This window comes from Panulirus ornatus, chromosome 3, assembly GCF_036320965.1.
Source record: "Panulirus ornatus isolate Po-2019 chromosome 3, ASM3632096v1, whole genome shotgun sequence".
NCBI classification, from domain to species: domain Eukaryota; kingdom Metazoa; phylum Arthropoda; class Malacostraca; order Decapoda; family Palinuridae; genus Panulirus; species Panulirus ornatus.
The window spans coordinates 71,901,080-71,920,558 of record NC_092226.1 but is presented as its reverse complement, the minus strand read 5'-3'; the positions used below and the strand labels follow the sequence as shown (position 1 = coordinate 71,920,558).

The 19,479-nt window shown below is 40.4% G+C and overlaps 1 protein-coding gene across 1 annotated transcript in view; it reads left to right on the top strand.

Annotated features, from left to right (window-relative positions):
* Positions 1-19,479, top strand: part of LOC139763424 (uncharacterized) — a 143,964-nt gene that overhangs the window by 114,667 nt on the left and 9,818 nt on the right. The window contains exons 21-23 of the mRNA XM_071689456.1: positions 3,675-3,935; positions 9,994-10,179; positions 13,157-13,257. Coding sequence (XP_071545557.1) covers positions 3,675-3,935; positions 9,994-10,179; positions 13,157-13,257 — 548 coding nt within the window. The remainder of the gene's footprint in view (positions 1-3,674; positions 3,936-9,993; positions 10,180-13,156; positions 13,258-19,479) is intronic.

Sequence of the window (19,479 nt, the reverse complement as noted above, 5' to 3'; positions counted from 1 at the left end):
TTCAATTCTTTTAATACGACCTTACACTGCAAGCTTCCATGTCAGCACTATGCTTTTCTCTGTACACACTATGTGCTGAAATTCCATGTCTCTTAAACTTGTGTAACCATCCTTGCGAATATTCGCAGTCATAGTCTAGCTTTAGTTCTCTATGAAAACCTTTGGCCTGCTCGATAAGCATCTCCCTAGAAATGCTTACATGTTCATCACATCAGAGCTTAAACCACTTTACAAGTGCACTGTCTTATTCTGTGCTCCTTACACCTTTCAAAGTTTTCCGAAACTTTAAACTTTTCTGGATTTCATTTTCAGCAAAAAAATGAATATAAGAAATTAACAGGAATTCATTAGCTCGGCTGCAGAGTAAACAGATTTTGGTGCCTTAGCACTGCTAACAGTGCTGCCATGGTAGCAGATTCAAAACGTGCTGGACCACAGAGTGCCGGAATAGAGAGGTACAACGTATACTGTTAAGTTCTCCAGGTCCTTCCAATGAAGTGTCACACAAACCATCCAGTCTCAACCCTTTCCTGCTCCTCATTACTTAATTTTATTCATATTTGTTTTTGTATGCATGTAAGTATGAGGCAGGGCTGTGTGATATGGTGGCCTGTTCTTAACGCTACCTCGCAAATGCGGGAAATGGCGAATAGTTTAAATAAAGATTTTATTTTTATTTTGCTTTGTCGCTGTCTCCCGCTTTAGCGAGGTAGCGCAAGGAAACAGATGAATGAATGGCCCAACCCACCCACATACACATGTATATACATACACGTCCACGCACATACATGGACATACCTATACATCTCAACGTATACATATATATATACACACACAGACATATACATATATACACATGTACATAATTCATACTGTCTGCCCTTATTCATTCCTGTCGCCACCCCACCACACATAAAATAACAACTCCATCCCCCTGCATGTGCGCGAGGTAGCGCTAGGAAAGGACAACAAAGACCACATTCGTTCACACCCAGTCCCTAGCTGTCATGTATAATGCACTGAAACCACAGCTCCCTTTCCACATCCAGGCCCCACAGAACTTTCCATGGTTTACCCCAGACACTTCACATGCCCTGGTTCAATCCATTGACAGCATGTCGACTCCGGTATACCACATCGTTCCAATTCACTCTATTCCTTGCACGCATTTTACCCTCCTGCATGTTCAGGCCCCGATCACTCAAAATCTTTTTCACTTCATCTTTCCACCTCCAATTTGGTCTCCCACTTCTCGTTTCCTCTACCTCTGACACATATATCCTCTTTGTCGATCTTTCCTCACTCATTCTTTCCATGTGACCAAACCATTTCAAAACACCCTCTTCTGCTCTCTCAACCACACTCTTTTTATTACCACACATCTCTCTTACCCTTTCCTTACTTACTCGATTAAACCACCTCTCACCACATATTGTCCTCAAACATCTCATTTCCAGCACATCCATCCTCCTCTGCACAACTCTATCTATAGCCCACGCCTCGCAAACATATAACATTGTTGGAACCACTGTTCCTTCAAACATGCCCATATATATTTATTATACTTGGACACTGTCTCCCACGTTAGTGAGGTAGTGCAAGAAAACAGACAAAAGAATGGCCCAACCCATCCACATACACATGTATATACATAAATGCCCACACACACGCACATATATATATACCTATACATTTCAATGTATACATACATATACATACACAGACATATACATATATACACATGTACATATTAATACATGCTGCCTTCATCCATTCCCACTGCCACCCTGCCACACGTGAAATGACACCCCCTCCCCCCACGTGCATGTGAGGTAGCGCCAGGAAAAGACAACAAAGGCCACGTTGATTCACACTCAGTCTCTAGCTGTCATGTGTAATGCACTGAAACCACTGCTCCCTGTCTACGTCCGGGCCCCACAGACCTTTCCATGGGTTACCCCCGACACTTCACATGCCCTGGTTCAGTCCATTGACAGCACGTCAACCCCGGTATACCATATCATTCCAATTCACTCTATTCCTTGCAAGCCTCTCACCCACCTGTATGTTCAGGCTCCAATCACTCAAAATCTTTTTCGCCCCATCCTTCCACCTCCAATTTGGTCCTCCACTTCTTGTTCCCTTCACCAATGACACATATAACCTCTTTGTCAATCTTTCCTTACTCCATATGTCCAAACCATTTCAACACACCCTCTTCTGCTCTCTCAACCACACACTTTTTATTTCTACATATCTCTTTTACCCTTTAATTACTTACACAATAAGAGAGATGGATGCAGGATTAGGGAAAATGGATGAATAGATGGAGCTTGATGGTGAAGTATGGTGGTTAGTAACAATCCTGTTTGTGGATGATGAAGTGTTGATTGCTGAGAATGAAGAGGAGTTGCAGAAGGCTGTGTGTTTTATGATGTGTGTAGGTGTAGGTGATTGAGGGTAATGTGAGTAAGATTTAAGTAATGTTGAAAGGAGATGGAATGAAAGTATAGATTTTTCAAAACCCTATAGAGTGAGAGGTGTACTATACTGTGATATTGATGTTGAGGGAGAAACTGGAAGAGATGACAGAATTTAAGTCTTTGGGAGCTATGTTGGGTAAGTTCAGTGGCATGGAAGGAGAGAAAAGTGAGAGAGCATTACAGGATAAGAAAAAAGTCAGTGGGTCCCATTATAAAATAACAAAGAGTAAAGATATATGTATGGAAGTGAAGAAAAGATTAAGGGACAGCATAGTCCTCTTGACCCTAACCTGTGCAGCCCAAAGATGAACATGGGATAAGTCACAGAGGTCAAGAATCCAGGCTGTGGAAATGAGTGATTTGAGAGGAGCACATTGTATGAGTAGATGGAATGAAAGTAATGAAGGAGTGTATTAGAAATTTGGTGTGGCATTGGATGCAAAGGGAATGATTCGTGGAGTGTAGTGGGTGAAATGTAATACTTTGAGGTGGTTTGGGTGTGTAGAAAGAGTGCAAGATGGGAAGTTTACAAGGAGAGCAATATGTTAGTAGAATTAAAGGGGCTGCTGTGAGAGGAAGACAGCCTGTGACATGGGGAAATAGATTGGAAGAGTACTGTAGGGAGAGAAAAGGGGGAAGCATGCATGCAATGGTATATGCAAGGGATGCATGCAAAGACAGGAATAATTGGAAACTCTTTAGCCATGTCCACCCCCTTGATGGGAGTTCCTGGAAGGAATAGGCATTAGAGATATAGATAGATAGATAGATAGATAGAAGACAATTGACTGTCATTAGAGGCTTTCCATTCATTGACATAAGTTTATTATTGTTAGGCATTTTGAAGATAATTTTCTATCTGTTCGATATGGATATTCTTCCATAATTGTTAGACAAGCTTATTTTTTTACTTGATACCTACAACCTAAATTGTAAAGTATAAGAAAATGTGACCATGTATCTTTTAAGTTGTGGCATATTGAAGTTTTATTTATTATTTTTATACTATGCTTAACCGCCGTCTCCCACGTTAGCAAGGTAGCATAAGGAAACAGACAAGGAATGGCCCAACCCACCCACATACACATAGTATTACAAAGTAACGAATTACAGAAAATGTGACCATGAATATTTTAAATTGTGGTATATTGAATTTTTCTTTATTTAATGGCAATTGTCATTATTTTGTAGTTTTAGGTAGAGGGAAGGTTGATAGCAAGCGGGATATGCGTCGTGGTGCCTCTCCCCTACCTCCTGGTAACTCTCCATTGTCTCCTGGTGGACCCATGATGGGTGGAAAGGGTGCCATGTTAATAGGGGGAGGGAATCCAGGAATGATGAACATGGGTTCCCATAATATTGGTCCTCCAGGTCAGCGACATCCCTCGGCATCCTTGCAACCACCAAACCTTGGAATATCACGAGGGAATCAGCAAAATCTTAATATTAGAGGTAAGTTTAACATGCATTTTATTAGATATGACTCATACAGATGTTTAATTAATTATATTCGACACTTTTCTTGCCATAGCAAAAGGATAGGTAGTTGCATTATGTATTCCATTCCCGCCAGAGTCCCATTTTAGTGGGGCTCCTGCAGTGGTAAGGAAGCTAGCCATATCCACCAGGTGGGATCATAGGTCATAAAGAGTAGTGTTGTTGTATGTCATTGTAGAGAGAGTGGAGGGCAGTTGAGCTCTAAGTGTTCATAGCGATTGCATCATGAGCACAAAGAGTCTTGGGATGTTTTGAATTGGTGCTTGTAGTAATGCAGGGATGATTGATGTCCAGGATATAGATGGGAAAGTGTGACTCATGTTTGTCTGGGATGTGGTTTTTAGTGGGTGTATGTTGGTTGGGATGATGATTTAAGTCTGAATTGGGAGGGCACTTGTTTAGTGCTTGCTAGGTCCTTTCAATTTGTATGTGGATCTTGGAGCGATGAAGAACATGTGGAAGGAGAGAATGTTATCTCAGAGAGCAGAAATGGTTATGTTTGAAGGAATAGTAGTTCCAACAATATTATATGTTTGTGAAGCATGAGCTATAGATAGGGTCATATGGAGGAGGGTGGATGTTTTGGAAATGAAATGTTTGAGGACAATATGTGGTATTAGGTGGTTTAATCGATTAAGTAATGAAAGGGTAAGAGAGAGATTTGGAAATAAAAGAGTGTGGTTGAGAGAGCAAAAGAGGGTGTGTTGAAATGGGTTGGATATATGGAGAGAATGAGGGAGGAAAGATTGAGAAAGGATATATGTGTCAGAGTTGGAGGGAACAAGGAGAAGCGGGAGACCAAATTGGAAGTGGAAGGATGGAGTGAAAAAGATTTTGAGCAATTAGGGCCTGAACATACAGGAGGGTGAGAGGCATGCAAGGAATAGAGTGAATTGGAATGATATATAGGGTAGAAAGAGTACTCCCCACGTATTCCTCATGTATCATAGAAGGCGACTAAAGGGGGAGGGAGCAGGGGGCTAGAAACCTTTCTCTCCTTGTATTTTAACTTTCTAAAAGGGGAAACAGAAGGAGTCATATGGGGAGTGCTCATCCTCCTCAAGGTCTCAGATTGGGGTGTTTAAATGTGTGTTGATGTAACCAAGATGAGAAAAAAAGGAGAGATAGGTAGTATGTCTGAGGAAAGGAACCTGGATATTTTGGCTCTGAGTGGAACGAAGCTTAAGGGTAAAAGGGAAGAGTGGTTTTGGAATGTCTTGGGAGTAAAGTCAGGGTTGGTGAGAGGACAAGAGCAAAGGAAGGAGTAGCACTACTCCCGGAGCAGGAGTTGTGGGAGTATATGATAGAGTGTAAGAAAGTAAACTCTAGATTGATATGGGTAAAATTGAAAGTGGATGGAGAGAGATGGGTGATTATTGGTGCCAATGCACCTGGTCATGAGAAGAAAGATCATGAGAGGCAAGTGTTTTGGGAGCAGCTGGGTGAGCGTGTTAGTAGCTTTGATGCACAAGACCGGGTTATAGTGATGGGTGATTTGAATGCAGAGGTGAGTAATGTGGCAGTTGAGGGTATACTTGGTGTACATGGGGTGTTCATTGTTGTAAATGGAAATGGTGAAGAGCTTGTAGATTTATGTGCTGAAAAAGGACTAGTGATTGGGAATACCTGGTTTAAAAAGAGATATACATAAGTATACATATGTAAGTTGGAGAGATGGCCAGAGAACGTTATTGGATTACGTGTTAATTGATAGGCATGTGAAAGAGAGACTTTTGGATGTTAATGTGCTGAGAGGGGCAACTGAAGGGATGTCTGATCATTATCTTGTGGAGGTGAAGGTGAAGATTTGTAGAGGTTTTCAGAAAAGAAGAGAGAATGTTGGGGTGAAGAGAGTGATGAGAGTAAGTGAGCTTGGAAAGGAGACTTGTGTGAGGAAGCACCAGGAGGGATTGAGTGCAGAATGGCAAAAGGTGAGAGCAAATGATGTAAGGGGAGTGGGGAAGGAATGTATTTAGGGAAGCAGTGATGGCTTGCGTAAAAGATGCTTGTGGCATGAGAAAGGTTGGAGGTAGGCAGATTAGATAGCATAGTGAGTGGTGGGATGAAGAAGTAAGATTATTAGTGAAAGAGAAGAGAGAGGCGTTTAGAAAGTTTTTGCAGGGAAATAGTGCAAGTGACTGGGAAATGTATAAAAGAAAGCGGCAGGATGTCAAGGGAAAGGTGCAAGAGGTGAAAAGGAGGGCAAATGAGAGTTGGGGTGAGAGAGTGTCATTAAATTTTAGGGAGAATAAAAAGATGTTTTGGTTCGGAAGGTATTGATTGAGAGGGTAAAGGCCTGTACAGAGCACCAGATTGGAGAAGAGCAGTGTGGTTTCAGAAGTGGTAGAGGATGTGTGGAACAGGTGTTTGCTTTGAAGAATGTATGATTTGTATGTAACATTTATGGATCTGGAGAAGGCATATGATAGGGTTGATAGTGATGCTTTGTGGAAGGTATTAAGAGTATATGGTGTGGGAGTTAAGCTGCTAGAAGCAGTGAAAAGTTTTTACCAAGGATATAAGGCATGTGTACGAATAAGAAGAAAGGAAAGTGATTGGTCTCTTGTGAATGTCGGTTGTCTCCATGGTTGTTTAAGTTGTTTATGGATGGGATTGTTAGGGAGGTTAATGCAAGAGTTTTGGAGAGAGGGGCAGTTATGCAGTCTGTTGTGGATGAGAGGGCTTGGGAAGCGAGTCAATTGCTGTTCACTGATGACACAGCGCTGGTGGCTGATTTGGGTGAGAATTTGCAGAATTTGGTGACTGAGTTTGTTAAGGTGCATGAAAGAAGAAAGGTGAGAGTAAATGTGAATATGAGTCACAAGGTAGTGGAGGGGGTGAAGGTACTGGAAACGACGGGAATGGATGAAGGCAGCGAGTATGGATATGTACCTGTGTATATATGTATGTCTGTGCATGTATATGTATGTACATGTTGAAATGTATATGGCCGTTTATGTATGTACATGTGTATGTAGGTGGGTTGGGCTATTCCTCATCTTGTTCCTTGGGCTACCTCACTAATGCAGGAGACGGTGGTTAAGTGAAATGAATATCCTCACTTGGCCCCCGTCTCTGTTCCTTCTTTTGGAAAATTTAAAACGAGAAGGGAGGATTTCCAGCCCCCCGCTCCCTCCCCTCTTAGTCGCCTTTTATGACATGCTGGGAATACATGGGCAAATGAGAGCTGGGGTGAGAGAGTATCATTAGATTTTAGGGAGAATAAAAGGATGTTTTGGAAGGAGGTAAATAAAGTGCGTAAGACAAAGAAACAAATGGGAACATCAGTGAAGGGGGCAAATGGGGAGGTGATAACAAGTAGTGGTGATGTGAGGAGATGGAGTGAGTATTTTGAAGGTTTGTTGAATGTGTTTGATGATAGAGTGGCAGATATAGGGTGTTTTGGTTGAGGTGGTGTGCAAAGTGAGAGGGTTGGGGGAAATGATTTGGTAAACAGAGAGGAGATGGTAAAAGCTTTGCGGAAGATGAAAGCCGGCAAGGCAATGGGTTTGGATGGTACTGCAGTGCAATTTATTAAAAAAGTGGGTAACTGTGTTGTTGCCTAGTTGGTAAGGTTATTTAATGTACGTATGACGCATGGTGAGGTGCCTGAGGATTGGCAGAATGTTTGCAGTGTCATTGTACAAAGGCAAAGGGGATATAGGGGAGAAAGATTACTTCCCACATATTCCCTGCATGTCATAGAAGGCAACTAAAGGGGACGGAAGTGGGGGGCTAGAAACCCTCCTCTCCTTGTATTTTAGATCTCTAAAAGGGGAAATAGATATATATATGTTCGAAGGAATAGTGGTTCCAACAATGTTATATGGTTGCGAGGCGTGGGCTATGGATAGAGTTGTGTGGAGGAGGGTGGATGTGCTGGAAATGAGATGTTCGAGGACAATATGTGGTGTGAGGTGGTTTGATCGAGTAAGTAATTATAGGGGAAGAGAGATGTGTGGTAATAAAAAGAGTGTGGTTGAGAGAGCAGAAGAGTGTTTTGAAATGGTTTGGTCACATGGAGAGAATGAGTGAGGAAAGATTAACCAAGGGGATATATGTGTCAGAGTTGGAGGGAACGAGAGGAAGTGGGAGACCAAATTGGAGGTGGAAAGATGGAGAGAAAAAGATTTTGAGTGATCAGGGCCTGAACTTGCAGGAGGGTGAAAGGCGTGCAAAGAATAGAGTGAATTGGAATGATGTGGTATACCGGGGTCGACGTGCTGTCAATGGCTTGAACCAGGGCATGTGAAGCGTCTGGGGTAAACCATGGAAAGTTCTGTGGGGCCTGGAAGTGGAAAGGGAGCTGTGGTTTCAGTGCCTTATTACATGACAGCTAGAGAATGAGTGTGAACGAATGTGGCCTTTGTTGTCCTTTCCTAGCACTACCTCGCGCACATGAGGGGGAAGGGGGATGTTATTCCGTGTGTGGCGGGGTGGTGATGGGGTTGAGTAGGGGCAGACAGTGTGAATTGTGTGCATGTGTGTTTATATGTGTGTCTGTGTGTGTGTATATATGTGTGTACGTTGGGATGTGTGGGTGTGTATGTTTGCGTGTGTGGACGTATGTGTGTGTGCATGTGTGTGGGGGTGGGTTGGGCCATTTCTTTCGTCTGTTTCCTTGTGCTACCTCGCAGGCGCAGGAGACAGCGACAAAGCAAAATAAATATAAATAGATATATCTGCATCTGGGGTAAACCATGGAAAGTTCTGTGGCCTGGATGTGGAAAGGGAGCTATGTTTTCAGTGCATTATTACATGACAGCTAGAGACTGAGTGTGAACGAATGTGGCCTTTGTTGTCTTTTCCTAGCACTACCTCGCACACATGTGGGGGGAGGGGGTTGTTATTTCATGTGTGGCGGGGTGACTATGGGAATGAATAAGGGCAGACAGTATGAATTATGTACATGTGTATATATGTATATGTCTATGTGTGTATATATATGTATGCGTTAAGATGTATAGATATGTATATTTGCATGTGTGGACATGTATGTATATACATATGTTGGTGAGTTGGGCCATTCTTTCGTCTGTTTCCTTGCGCTACCTCGCTAACACGGGAGACAGCAACAAAGCAAAATAATATATAAATCTATCTATCTATCTATCTATTCCCAGCACCACCCTGCCCCCACAGGAAACAGCAGCGCACACACACACACACACACACACACACACACACACACACACACACACACTACAGCAAGGTAGTGCTAGGAAAACAGAAAAAAAATGCCACATTACCTCACACTCAGCCTCTATCTGTTGTGTAATGCACCAAAACCACTACTCCCTATCTACATCCAGGCCCCACGGACCTTTCCATGGTTTATCCTAGATGTTTTACCCTCAATTTAAGTCTTATAGTGGGGAGGGGTGTCCATTAATGCCAAAAATCTGTTGAATCGAATGTAACCTTTATCTGTGCCACATTTAAGTTCACACACTTTATGTATATACATATGTATGTGAGTGGATGAGCCATTCTTTGTCTGTTTCTTGGTGTTACCTTGCTGACGCAGGAGACAGTGATCAAGTATAATGAGTATAAATGTACTTTCCTTTTAACTCCTTTGTTACCATAGGATTTAGAGTGTGGTATGATAGTTAGGCAGTGGGCACCTGGCAGTGTAGGGATGCTTATATAGAGAGTCCTCTCGAAATACTTTATGTATAATCAATGTCAGCACCTGTGAGAGTCAGATACTCAGAAGCAACACTTAAAACATTTGTTGGATTAAGCATGAACACTGGTTTTTGCTGTCACTTGCGTGAAATACTTTTCACTTCACGCACTTTACTTTTTACCATGTTGAAATGTAATGATTTTTGGGAAAGATCTTGTTATTGTGTGAATGGTTATTGGGAATGTTTGGAGGTCATTTCACATATGCCATCCTGCCCCAAGAGCAGAAAATTACATATGTATGGATACCTCGTACTTTAAGACTTTTAAGAAGACTGTTTCCTTTTGGTTATTGATTTCATTTTTCAAATTTGAATTTCAGCTCTACAAGCAGCACAGGCACAGGCAGTATTTGCCCAGCAACTAATGAGAGGCCAGGCTCCCCCAGCAGGTAATCTGGGTCCTCCACACCACAGACTGCCTAATGCCACCCCCCCTACTCCCCTCCACCAGATCCTGCTCAATAACAACACTCCTGCCACATCCTTGCACCACCACCATAAACCAGGTAATCACATACTACATTAACAGTTTGGACTTCAATATATACAGTTTCATTGTTTTGATAATGAGAAAAAAAAATTCTGAATCTGTATATTTTAATTCTTTTGGTGGAAGTATTTTCTGTTCTTGCTCAAGAATGTTACTTTTTGTTCATTCTGAGAATATTTTGGTAACTGTTTTCTGTTAGAGAATACTTGTAACCATGACTGTTACATTTTCGTTCTCAAGTTTTGCTTTTGCCTATTATAGCATGGCTTTGTCAACTGTGATAATGTTCCTTGCATGAAAAAATAAAAGCAAATATACTTTACACTTTTTTATCCCATACCTTTCTTAAGTTCATAGCTATTACTTGAACTGTCTTTCCTCATTATGTTTCATTCACAAGTGTGTATCTTTCTCTTCAATATACTTTCTCTTTCTTACCTGTTTGTTGTTTCCTGTATTCACAAGATAGTGCAAGGAACAAACAAGCAAATTGTCTCATTTGCCCACATCCACTCTTGAGTTTTCTTATATAATGCACTGAAGCTAGGGCCCCCTATCTAGCAAAAGACAGTAAATGATAGATTGAGTGAGAAAGTTGTTAGAAAATTCAAGAAGAAAATGTTTTGGATGGGGACAAAAATTATAAAGAGAACTAACTAATTGAAGTGGTTGTGAATGGAGAAGACGGGAAATTGGTAATAGGCAAAAAGATGGTGAAAAAGAGACTAACTATTTTGAAGGAATGTTGATTATGATAGATGATAGGTTAGTGGTTGTGATGTTGGGGCAAGGTGAAAAGAAAGGTGGTAGTGAAAGCCTTGCATGAAATGAAGTGTAGCAAAGCTGCAAGAATGATTAATATTGCAGTTAGAGCTTCTTGTGAAAGAGGCTAACATTATTGTGGATTGATTCATAAGGTGCTGAAGCCAGAAAACATGGTCACACAAGCTCAAAATCTTATTTCCTTTTTGTTATATTTGCACTGATATAGAATATTAATATGTACAATATATTAATAAGCTTTGCTAAAAATGTGGTGGAATTTATTCAGTATCATTGAGATTGAAAGATTGTAACATTGCATAAGTGCGATGGAGCCATGTAGATATACATCTAGGACAAACTGCTTAAGTATCTCATTTCTTTTGTATTGAAATGAAGTATTAATAAGGTAGAATGAAAACCAAACAACACATAAGGCTGGTATTAGACTTCTTGCTCTCAGATTTATTGGAAAATTTACTAAAACTAGGAAATCTAAAGGTCATTTCAGCTCTCTCCTTCCATCTTTCTGGGAATTCAAGTGATTTTCTCAGACCTTATTGCATATTGTATAACCATATGCAGTCTACCAAAACCTTCACCACCTTTTCCTTTCCCACCTCGTCCACCTGTACCAGCATGTCTGCTTCAAATGGTGAATGTTCTTGTAAGGTTTTGTGCTATTTTCCTTTGGCACATTTACAGATTACATTTACATTTAACTTTCTGTTTAATTAGGTGTCTTGCTCTTCTTATTAGAGGGTTGAAGAAAAGAAAAAATTAGAACGCAAGCACCACAGTCTGGTAGGTAATGAAGTACTGGATACATACTTTAACTGAAGTAGATGGATAGATTGGAATAGATAAAAGCTAACTAGATTCACAAATGGTTGACAATGTATTTCTGCCTTAGTAAATGGGCCAACAGGAAATTTTAAGCAATTGGTTGAAACCACAAATACTACACAAGTAAATAGCAAGGAATAGGCTTACAGGTAGGTGACCAGTTTTTACATTCTTTAGTTTCTGAAATTTATATGAGCCATTCTTTTGTCTGTTTCTCTGCACTACCTCGCCAACGCGGGAGACAGCGACAAAGTATAATAAATATAAAATAACATATTTATGTGTATGTTGTGGGTGAGAGAGCTTGGGAAGTGAGTTAGTTGTTGTTCGCTGATGATACAGCGTTGGTGGCTGATTCATGTGAGAAACTGCAGAAGCTGGTGACTGAGTTTGTAAAGTGTGTGAAAGAAGTAAGCTGAGAGTAAATGTGAATAAGAGCAAGGTTATTAGGTACAGTAGGATTGAGGGACAAGTCAATTGAGAAATAAGTTTGAATGGAGAAAAACTGGAGGAAGTGAAGTGTTTTAGATATCTGGGATTGGATTTGGCAGCGGTGGAACCATGGAAGCAGAAGTGGATCATAGAGTGGGGGAGGGGGTGAAAGTTCTGGGAGCGTTGAAAAATGTTTGGAAGTCGAGAACATTATCTTGAAAAGCAAAAATGGGTATGTTTGAAGGAATAGCGGTTCCAACAATGTTATATGGTTGCAAGACGTAGGCTATAGATAGAGTTGTGCAGAGGAGGGTGGATGTGCTGTAAATGAGATGTTTGAAGACAATATGTGGTGTGAGGTGGTTTTATCGAGTAAGTAATGAAAGGGTAAGAGAGATATGTGGTAATAGAAAGAGTGTGGTTGAGAGAGCAGAAGAGGGTGTTTTGAAATGGTTTGGTCACATGGAGAGAATATGTGAGGAAAGATTGACAGAAGATATATGTGTCAGAGGTGGAGGGAACGAGGAAAAGTGGGAGACCAAATTGGAGGTGGAAAAATGGAGTGAAAAAGATTCTGAGTGATCAGGGTCTGAACTTGCAGGGGGGATGAAAGGCGTGCAAGGAATAGAGTGAACTGGAACGGTGTGGTATACCGGGGTCGACGTACTGTCATTGGATTGAACCGGGCATGTGAAGCGCCTTGGGTAAGCCATGGAAAGTTTTGTGGGGCCAGGATGTGGAAAGGGAGCATGTCAGCAAACATATTTAGACCTGAATGTATACCTTAAGATATTATGGTTAGACTTATTATCATCTTTACAAATACAGTAGTAATGTACTCGTATATCATATTATGGTTAGACTTATTATCATCTTTACAAATACAGTAGTAATGTACTCCTTTGATATATGAGTGAGATACCAGGGTCTTACAATTAAGTTTTCTATTTCAGATGGTGGCCTGCATGTCCCACTAATGTCCATGGGTGGTAATTCACATCGCAGCTCCCCTGTCAGCTTATCCCAGTTCTTTGGTAGAGATATTATATCACAGGTGAGGAGAAACTGATGGTTAGTTGCCACATTAAAAAAAAGTGCTTGGGGCCTTATATTGAACCCCATTAGTTCATCTTGTTGATGCATACAATGAGTGCATTCCACTGCAGTTCTAGGTGTCACTTTCTTTTATCATTAGTTTTGTGTATTATTTTGGGTTTTCTGAATAGAAATGTTTTCCTTTGATATTAGAAAATTCTTTTTTCATGCTTTCTCAATATTGAATATTTACATAAACCAACAGCAATTAGAAGTTAAGGCACAAACTTACAAATTAAGACCAGATTACTGTACCTCTAGAATGAAACATCTGAGGATTTTAAGACTGGATACAACTCAAAACTGGGAAGTTCCATTCAGAATACATGCATGTTTATATGATTTGGACCAGTTGTAATTTTCATAAAAAAACTATAGCATTGCTTACACTGATGGTAGAGTGTCTTCTGGTTGCTGCATTCCTAAACATCATAGTAAATTATCTTTGCTCAGGCTACCAACACAGCTATCTATTTACCTCTGTCTGTCTACATCTCTGATGCCCATTCCCTTTGGGAACTCCCTTAAGGGGGTGACTGCAGCGAACATCTCCATAACTGTTGAACTCTGGTGCTACTTCTTAGCCTTTAGTGCCCCACCCTTAATAGGCCTCTGGCAGAGGGCAATTCTTGCACAGAGTTTTCAGAGGCTCCTACCTAATGTTGCTACCAACTTCTTGTAGCTAGTGTTAGAGTTAATTTAGTAAACATATGTTCTGCATTGTTGTCAGGTTGTGAGTGAAAGCTTGAGGCAGGTAATATTGACCCCTTAACTCTTGAAAACAAATATATACATTCTCACTATGGCTACTGCATCCGCAGTTGTATGGGCTGCCTCTTTCCATCCCCATTCAAGTTCAGAGGCATACCCCTTTGGTGTGCAGAGATGTCATATGTCACTAGGAACTATGATTAGCATTGTGGAAAATCATACTGTTATTTTCTTATACAACACGGAGGTACAGTCTGTCACTCCCAGGTGTGTTCGCTTGCTCATTTTCACTACTTGTGCATCTGTGAGTGCTAAGCCCAGTAAAATATTGATTGTTTCTGGAACATAATTGATAATGATACGGCTTTGATGGAATTTAAACATGATTTTTATCATAAAGTGATTATGAGTGCGATATAGCTAAAGCAAAAGTGGTATGTTTTGGAACACGTAATGCCAGGCATATATATAGATGATTCAGATCATTGTGTAATAAACAACAAAACTGTTTATTAAACTGTGAATAACGTACATACCTAAAGATTTTCAATAAATGTGATAAGTGGTATATCTGAAAATTATATAAATGTCGTATTAAAACCCAGTGGTGCATAATGAAATGTTTTAAATGATCGTTATTTATTATTCACTGGGTGTCATGTTACAAAGAGTCTTATATAATGTGAAGTGCATTATTATTATTGAATGAAAATGATTACATGTAAGTTATTCAAATTAAGTGTGTTGGTCATCAAGCACTGAGGTGATGATGACATAATATCTCGTGCCAGTAGCAGTGCATCTTGGGGAGCACATGAACTTTAAATGACTTTGCTGCACCAAATAAGGTATGTTTGCTTGATTTGTTCTTGATATATCTGATTGATTGATAAGCTTAAGATATATTTTTTTGGATTTCGATAAACCCCTGTACTGGGGCATCCCTGAATTTTTGGAGCTTCATTGTTTAAGGGTTAATAGAAGCGATAGGGGGATAGGGGACAAAGAATACTTCCCACGTATTCCCTGCGTGTCGTAAAAGGCGACTAAAAGGGGAGGGAGCGGGGGGCTGGAAATCCTCCCCTCTCGTTTTTTTTTTTTTTTTTAATTTTCCAAAAGAAGGAACAGAGAATTGGGCCAGGTGAGGGTATTCCCTCAAAGGCCCAGTCCTCTGTTCTTAACGCTACCTCGCTAATGCGGGAAATGGCGAACAGTTTGAAAGAAAAAGAAAGAAGCGATGGCATTATGGAAGTGTTATAACATTTGATTTCTAGTTTTTTTTTCTACTTTTGTCATGGGAATTTTTTAGTGGATATTGATGTCACTGTAGTTAGAGCATTGGTGTTGGTAAAATGATTTAACTCCATTCCTTCAACAACATGGCAAATACTGAGATAGCAACTTCTAACTGTAAAAACAGGGTTTTATGACTGTTAGAAATACAGTTTGAAGGTCTTGTGTGGTCCCCCCCCCCTTTTTTTTCACCATTATATAGACACTTTATTGACATCATAATGACAAGATGTGTGTAGGTGTATTATTTATGAAAATGCATAAAGAATGATAATATACAATATGTGTGTGTGTGTGTGTAGGTTTGCATTCATGAGCTGCCCTGGGTTGAGCTCACGTAGGTTCAAATTCTGGTTTTGGTAGTCTCTCCACAGTCATCCCAGCTTTTCATCCTTTCCTGTGGTGTTGGTTGATGAATTGGATACATGGTTTTGAAGGGGGGACCAAAGTGGAGTTAGAAAGATGAAGTGAAGATATTTTGAGTGATCTAGGCCTGAACACACAAGAGAATGAAAGGTGTGCAGGAGATAGAGTGAATTGGAACAACATGGTTTACAGAGGGTGATGTGCTGTCAGTAGACTAAACCAGAGTATGTCAAGAGGCCAGGGGAAACCATGAAAGGTCTGTGAGGCCTGGTTGCAGATGGGGGTTTTAGTTTCAGTGCATTGCACATGACAACTTGAGAATGAATGTGGGCAATTATGGCCTTTCTTTGTCTGTTCTTGGCATTACTTTGGTAACATTGGAAACAGCAAGTATGAAAAATATATAAAGGGCAAATTGGAGTTGGGGTGAGTGAGTGTCAGTAATCTTTAGGGAGAATGATATGTTTTGGAAGGAGGTTAATAATGTGTGAAAAAGAAGAGAACAAAATGGGACATCATTGAAGAGGGCAAATGGGAACTGGTAACAGGTGATGATGTATGGAGGAGGAATGAGTATTTTGAAGGACTAGTGAATATGTTTGATGTAGGGTGGATGAGTTGGGGTGGTATGTGAAGTGAAAGTCATGGAGAGTGGTTTGGTGAAGAGAGAAGAGGTGGTAAAAGCCTTATATAAGAAGGAATGCATCGTGGCAGCTAGAGTAGATGGTGTTGCAGTTGAATTTATTAAGGAAAGGGGTGACTGGGGTATTGAATAATTCAGATTTTCAGTATATGTAATGGATCATGGTGACGTGCCTAAGCATTTGCATAATGCATTTATAGTGCCAGTTTGTAAAGGCAAGGCAGTTGACCACTTGTTCAGATTACAAAGATATAAGTTTATTGAGTGTACCTGGTAAGTTGTATGGGAGAGTTGTGATTGAATTGGTGAAGGTGTTTACAAAGCATCAGATTACAGGGGAACAGTGTTGTTTCAGAAGTGGTAGAGAATATGTGGATCAGGTGTTTGTTATAAAGAATGCATGTGAGAAATAGTTAGAGAAGCAGATGGATATGAATGTGGCATATTTGGAGAAAGCACATGAAAGGGTTGATAGAGATGCCTTGTGGAAAATCTTAAGGATATATGGTACAGGAGGAAAGCTGCTAGAGGTAGTGAGAAGTATTTATGAAGGATGCAAGGCATGTTATTGGAAAAAACATGAGAAATTAGAGAGTTTCAAAGTTTTGAGGTGAGGGGAAAGAAACAATTATCAAAACTGCCCACCCTTGATTAGCTAACAGCCACATGTAAATCATTTGACACAGCAGCTTGCCAAGTACGATGTGGTCCAGCTAGTGGTGGTGTCTCACAAGCAGCAAGCTTTTGGCAGCAAAAACCAGTGATATCTATAGAAGAGGAAAGGGAATGAACAATGCAGTTTAGGGCAAGCAGTTCAGATTTTGAAGTTAACCTTGGAGGGTTTATAAATCAGACCGCATTAGACTCGAGCCTTGGAGAGTTTATAAATCAGACCACATTAGACTCAACTTGTCAGATAAGGATGCAGAGCTAGAACCACCATTGTGAGAGCAGTATTCCACACAAGGATAAGACATTGCTTTGTATAAAGGGAACATTTCAGAAGAGAAATTTTGACATCTAAATGGGACTTCCAGTGTCTTAAAGGCAGACTTTGCTATCCCCATGATGTGGGGTTTCCAGGAAAGAGTGGATGTTACAGTAATACCAAGTACGTTCATTGAGTCAAGAGGTGTAATTACAGAAACGTCAAAGGAGAGACGAGAGTTGTCAGATGTTTTCATTAGGGAGATGGGTAGATACTGGGTCTTGGAGGCATTGAACCTAACTAGATTATTTCTACCCCACAGAGATATCCTGTCCAGGTCCAAGTTTATTGAGGAAGTTGTGTCGAGATGAGATGCACAGTGAATGAGAGGAGGAGTAGAATTGAAGGAAGTGGATGAATGCAGTGTTTTATCAGCATATGAAATCATGTGGATATTTATGGAAAAGAGGAAGTTGTTGATGTAAAGGAGAAAAAGCGTAGTGGACAGGACAGAACCTTGAGGGACACCGCTTTTGATGGAGAAAGGGAAGGTAGCTGATCCATCAACAACCAGAGATAATTAAGCCAAATAGGAAGCTAGATACAAGAGAGCAAAGTGAGGGAGGGTAGCCAAAGGAGATGAGACCCTGATGCCACATCATGTCAAAAACTTTGGATATATCAAGGCAACTACTTCAAACCCCCAAATTTTTTAGGGATGATTTCTAGACATTAGTAAGATAGGAAAGAATACCAAAGCTCTGTAGATGGATAGTAAAAAGTGTACTAAACTGTGTTATAGATGTGAGGAGAGAAAGACTGCAGGAGGTGACAGAATTTAAGTATTTGTGAGATATCTTGGTTAAGTTTGGTGATATGGAAGGAGAGGTAAGGGAGAGAGCAGTACAGGATAGAAGAGCCATTGGGTCTCTGTAAGATAATGAAGGATAGAGATGTAAGTATGAGTGAAGAAAGGATTAAGGAACAGCATCTTCCTCCTGACCTTGACTTGCAGCTGAAACTTGGACATGGAATGAGTCACAGAGGTCAAGAATCCAGGTTGTGGAAATGAGATATGTGAAAGAAGTAGGTGGTATGACTAGATGGAATGATGAAGGAAATGAGAGGGCATATGAAAAATTTGGTATGGCAGGGAATGAATTGTGGAGTGGGTGAGGTGGTTTGAGCATATGGAATAATCACAAGTGTATGACAGTACAATTAAGGGGTTCATTGTGAGAGAAAGATCATCTGTGCAGTAGGGAAATAGAGTGGAAGAGTACTGGAGGGAGAGAAATGGTGGAAGAATGCATGGAATTGTATATGCAATGCTGGGACTGGGATAGATGGAGACACTTTTGCCATGACCACCCCCTTGATGGGAATTCCCATTGGGAATGTTCATTAGTGATATGTAGATAGATAGATCGATAGGTAGATGAGAAATTTCAGCTCCAGATCAGATGGAATCCCAGCCACATTCCACAAAAAGAGGCAATATCTGAATGAGAACAAAATTGTAGACACTGAAAAATTGGCATATGCAGCACCAGTACACAAAGGAGGATCCAAACTAATACCTAAACGATACAGACAAGTTAGAATGACGTTGCATGTAATGAGTTTCTGTGAAAGAGTGATAAAAGGATATTTTTTTATTCATTATTCTTTGTCACTGTCTCCCGCGTTAGCGAGGTAGCGCAAGGAAACAGACAAAAGAATGGCCCAACCCACCCACATGCATATGTATATACATACATGTCCACACACAGCACATATACATACCTATACATCTCAAAATATATATATAAATAAATAGATAAAATATATATATATATATATATATATATATATATATATATATATATATATATATATATATTTTTTTTTTTTTTTTTTTTTTTTTTTTTTTATACTTTGTCGCTGTCTCCCGCGTTTGCGAGGTAGCGCAAGGAAACAGACGAAAGAAATGGCCCCCCCCCCCCCCCATACACATGTATATACATACGTCCACACACGCAAATATACATACATACACAGCTTTCCATGGTTTACCCCAGACGCTTCACATGCCTTGATTCAATCCACTGACAGCACGTCAACCCCGGTATACCACATCGCTCCAATTCACTCTATTCCTTGCCCTCCTTTCACCCTCCTGCATGTTCAGGCCCCGATCACACAAAATCTTTTTCACTCCATCTTTCCACCTCCAATTTGGTCTCCCTCTTCTCCTCGTT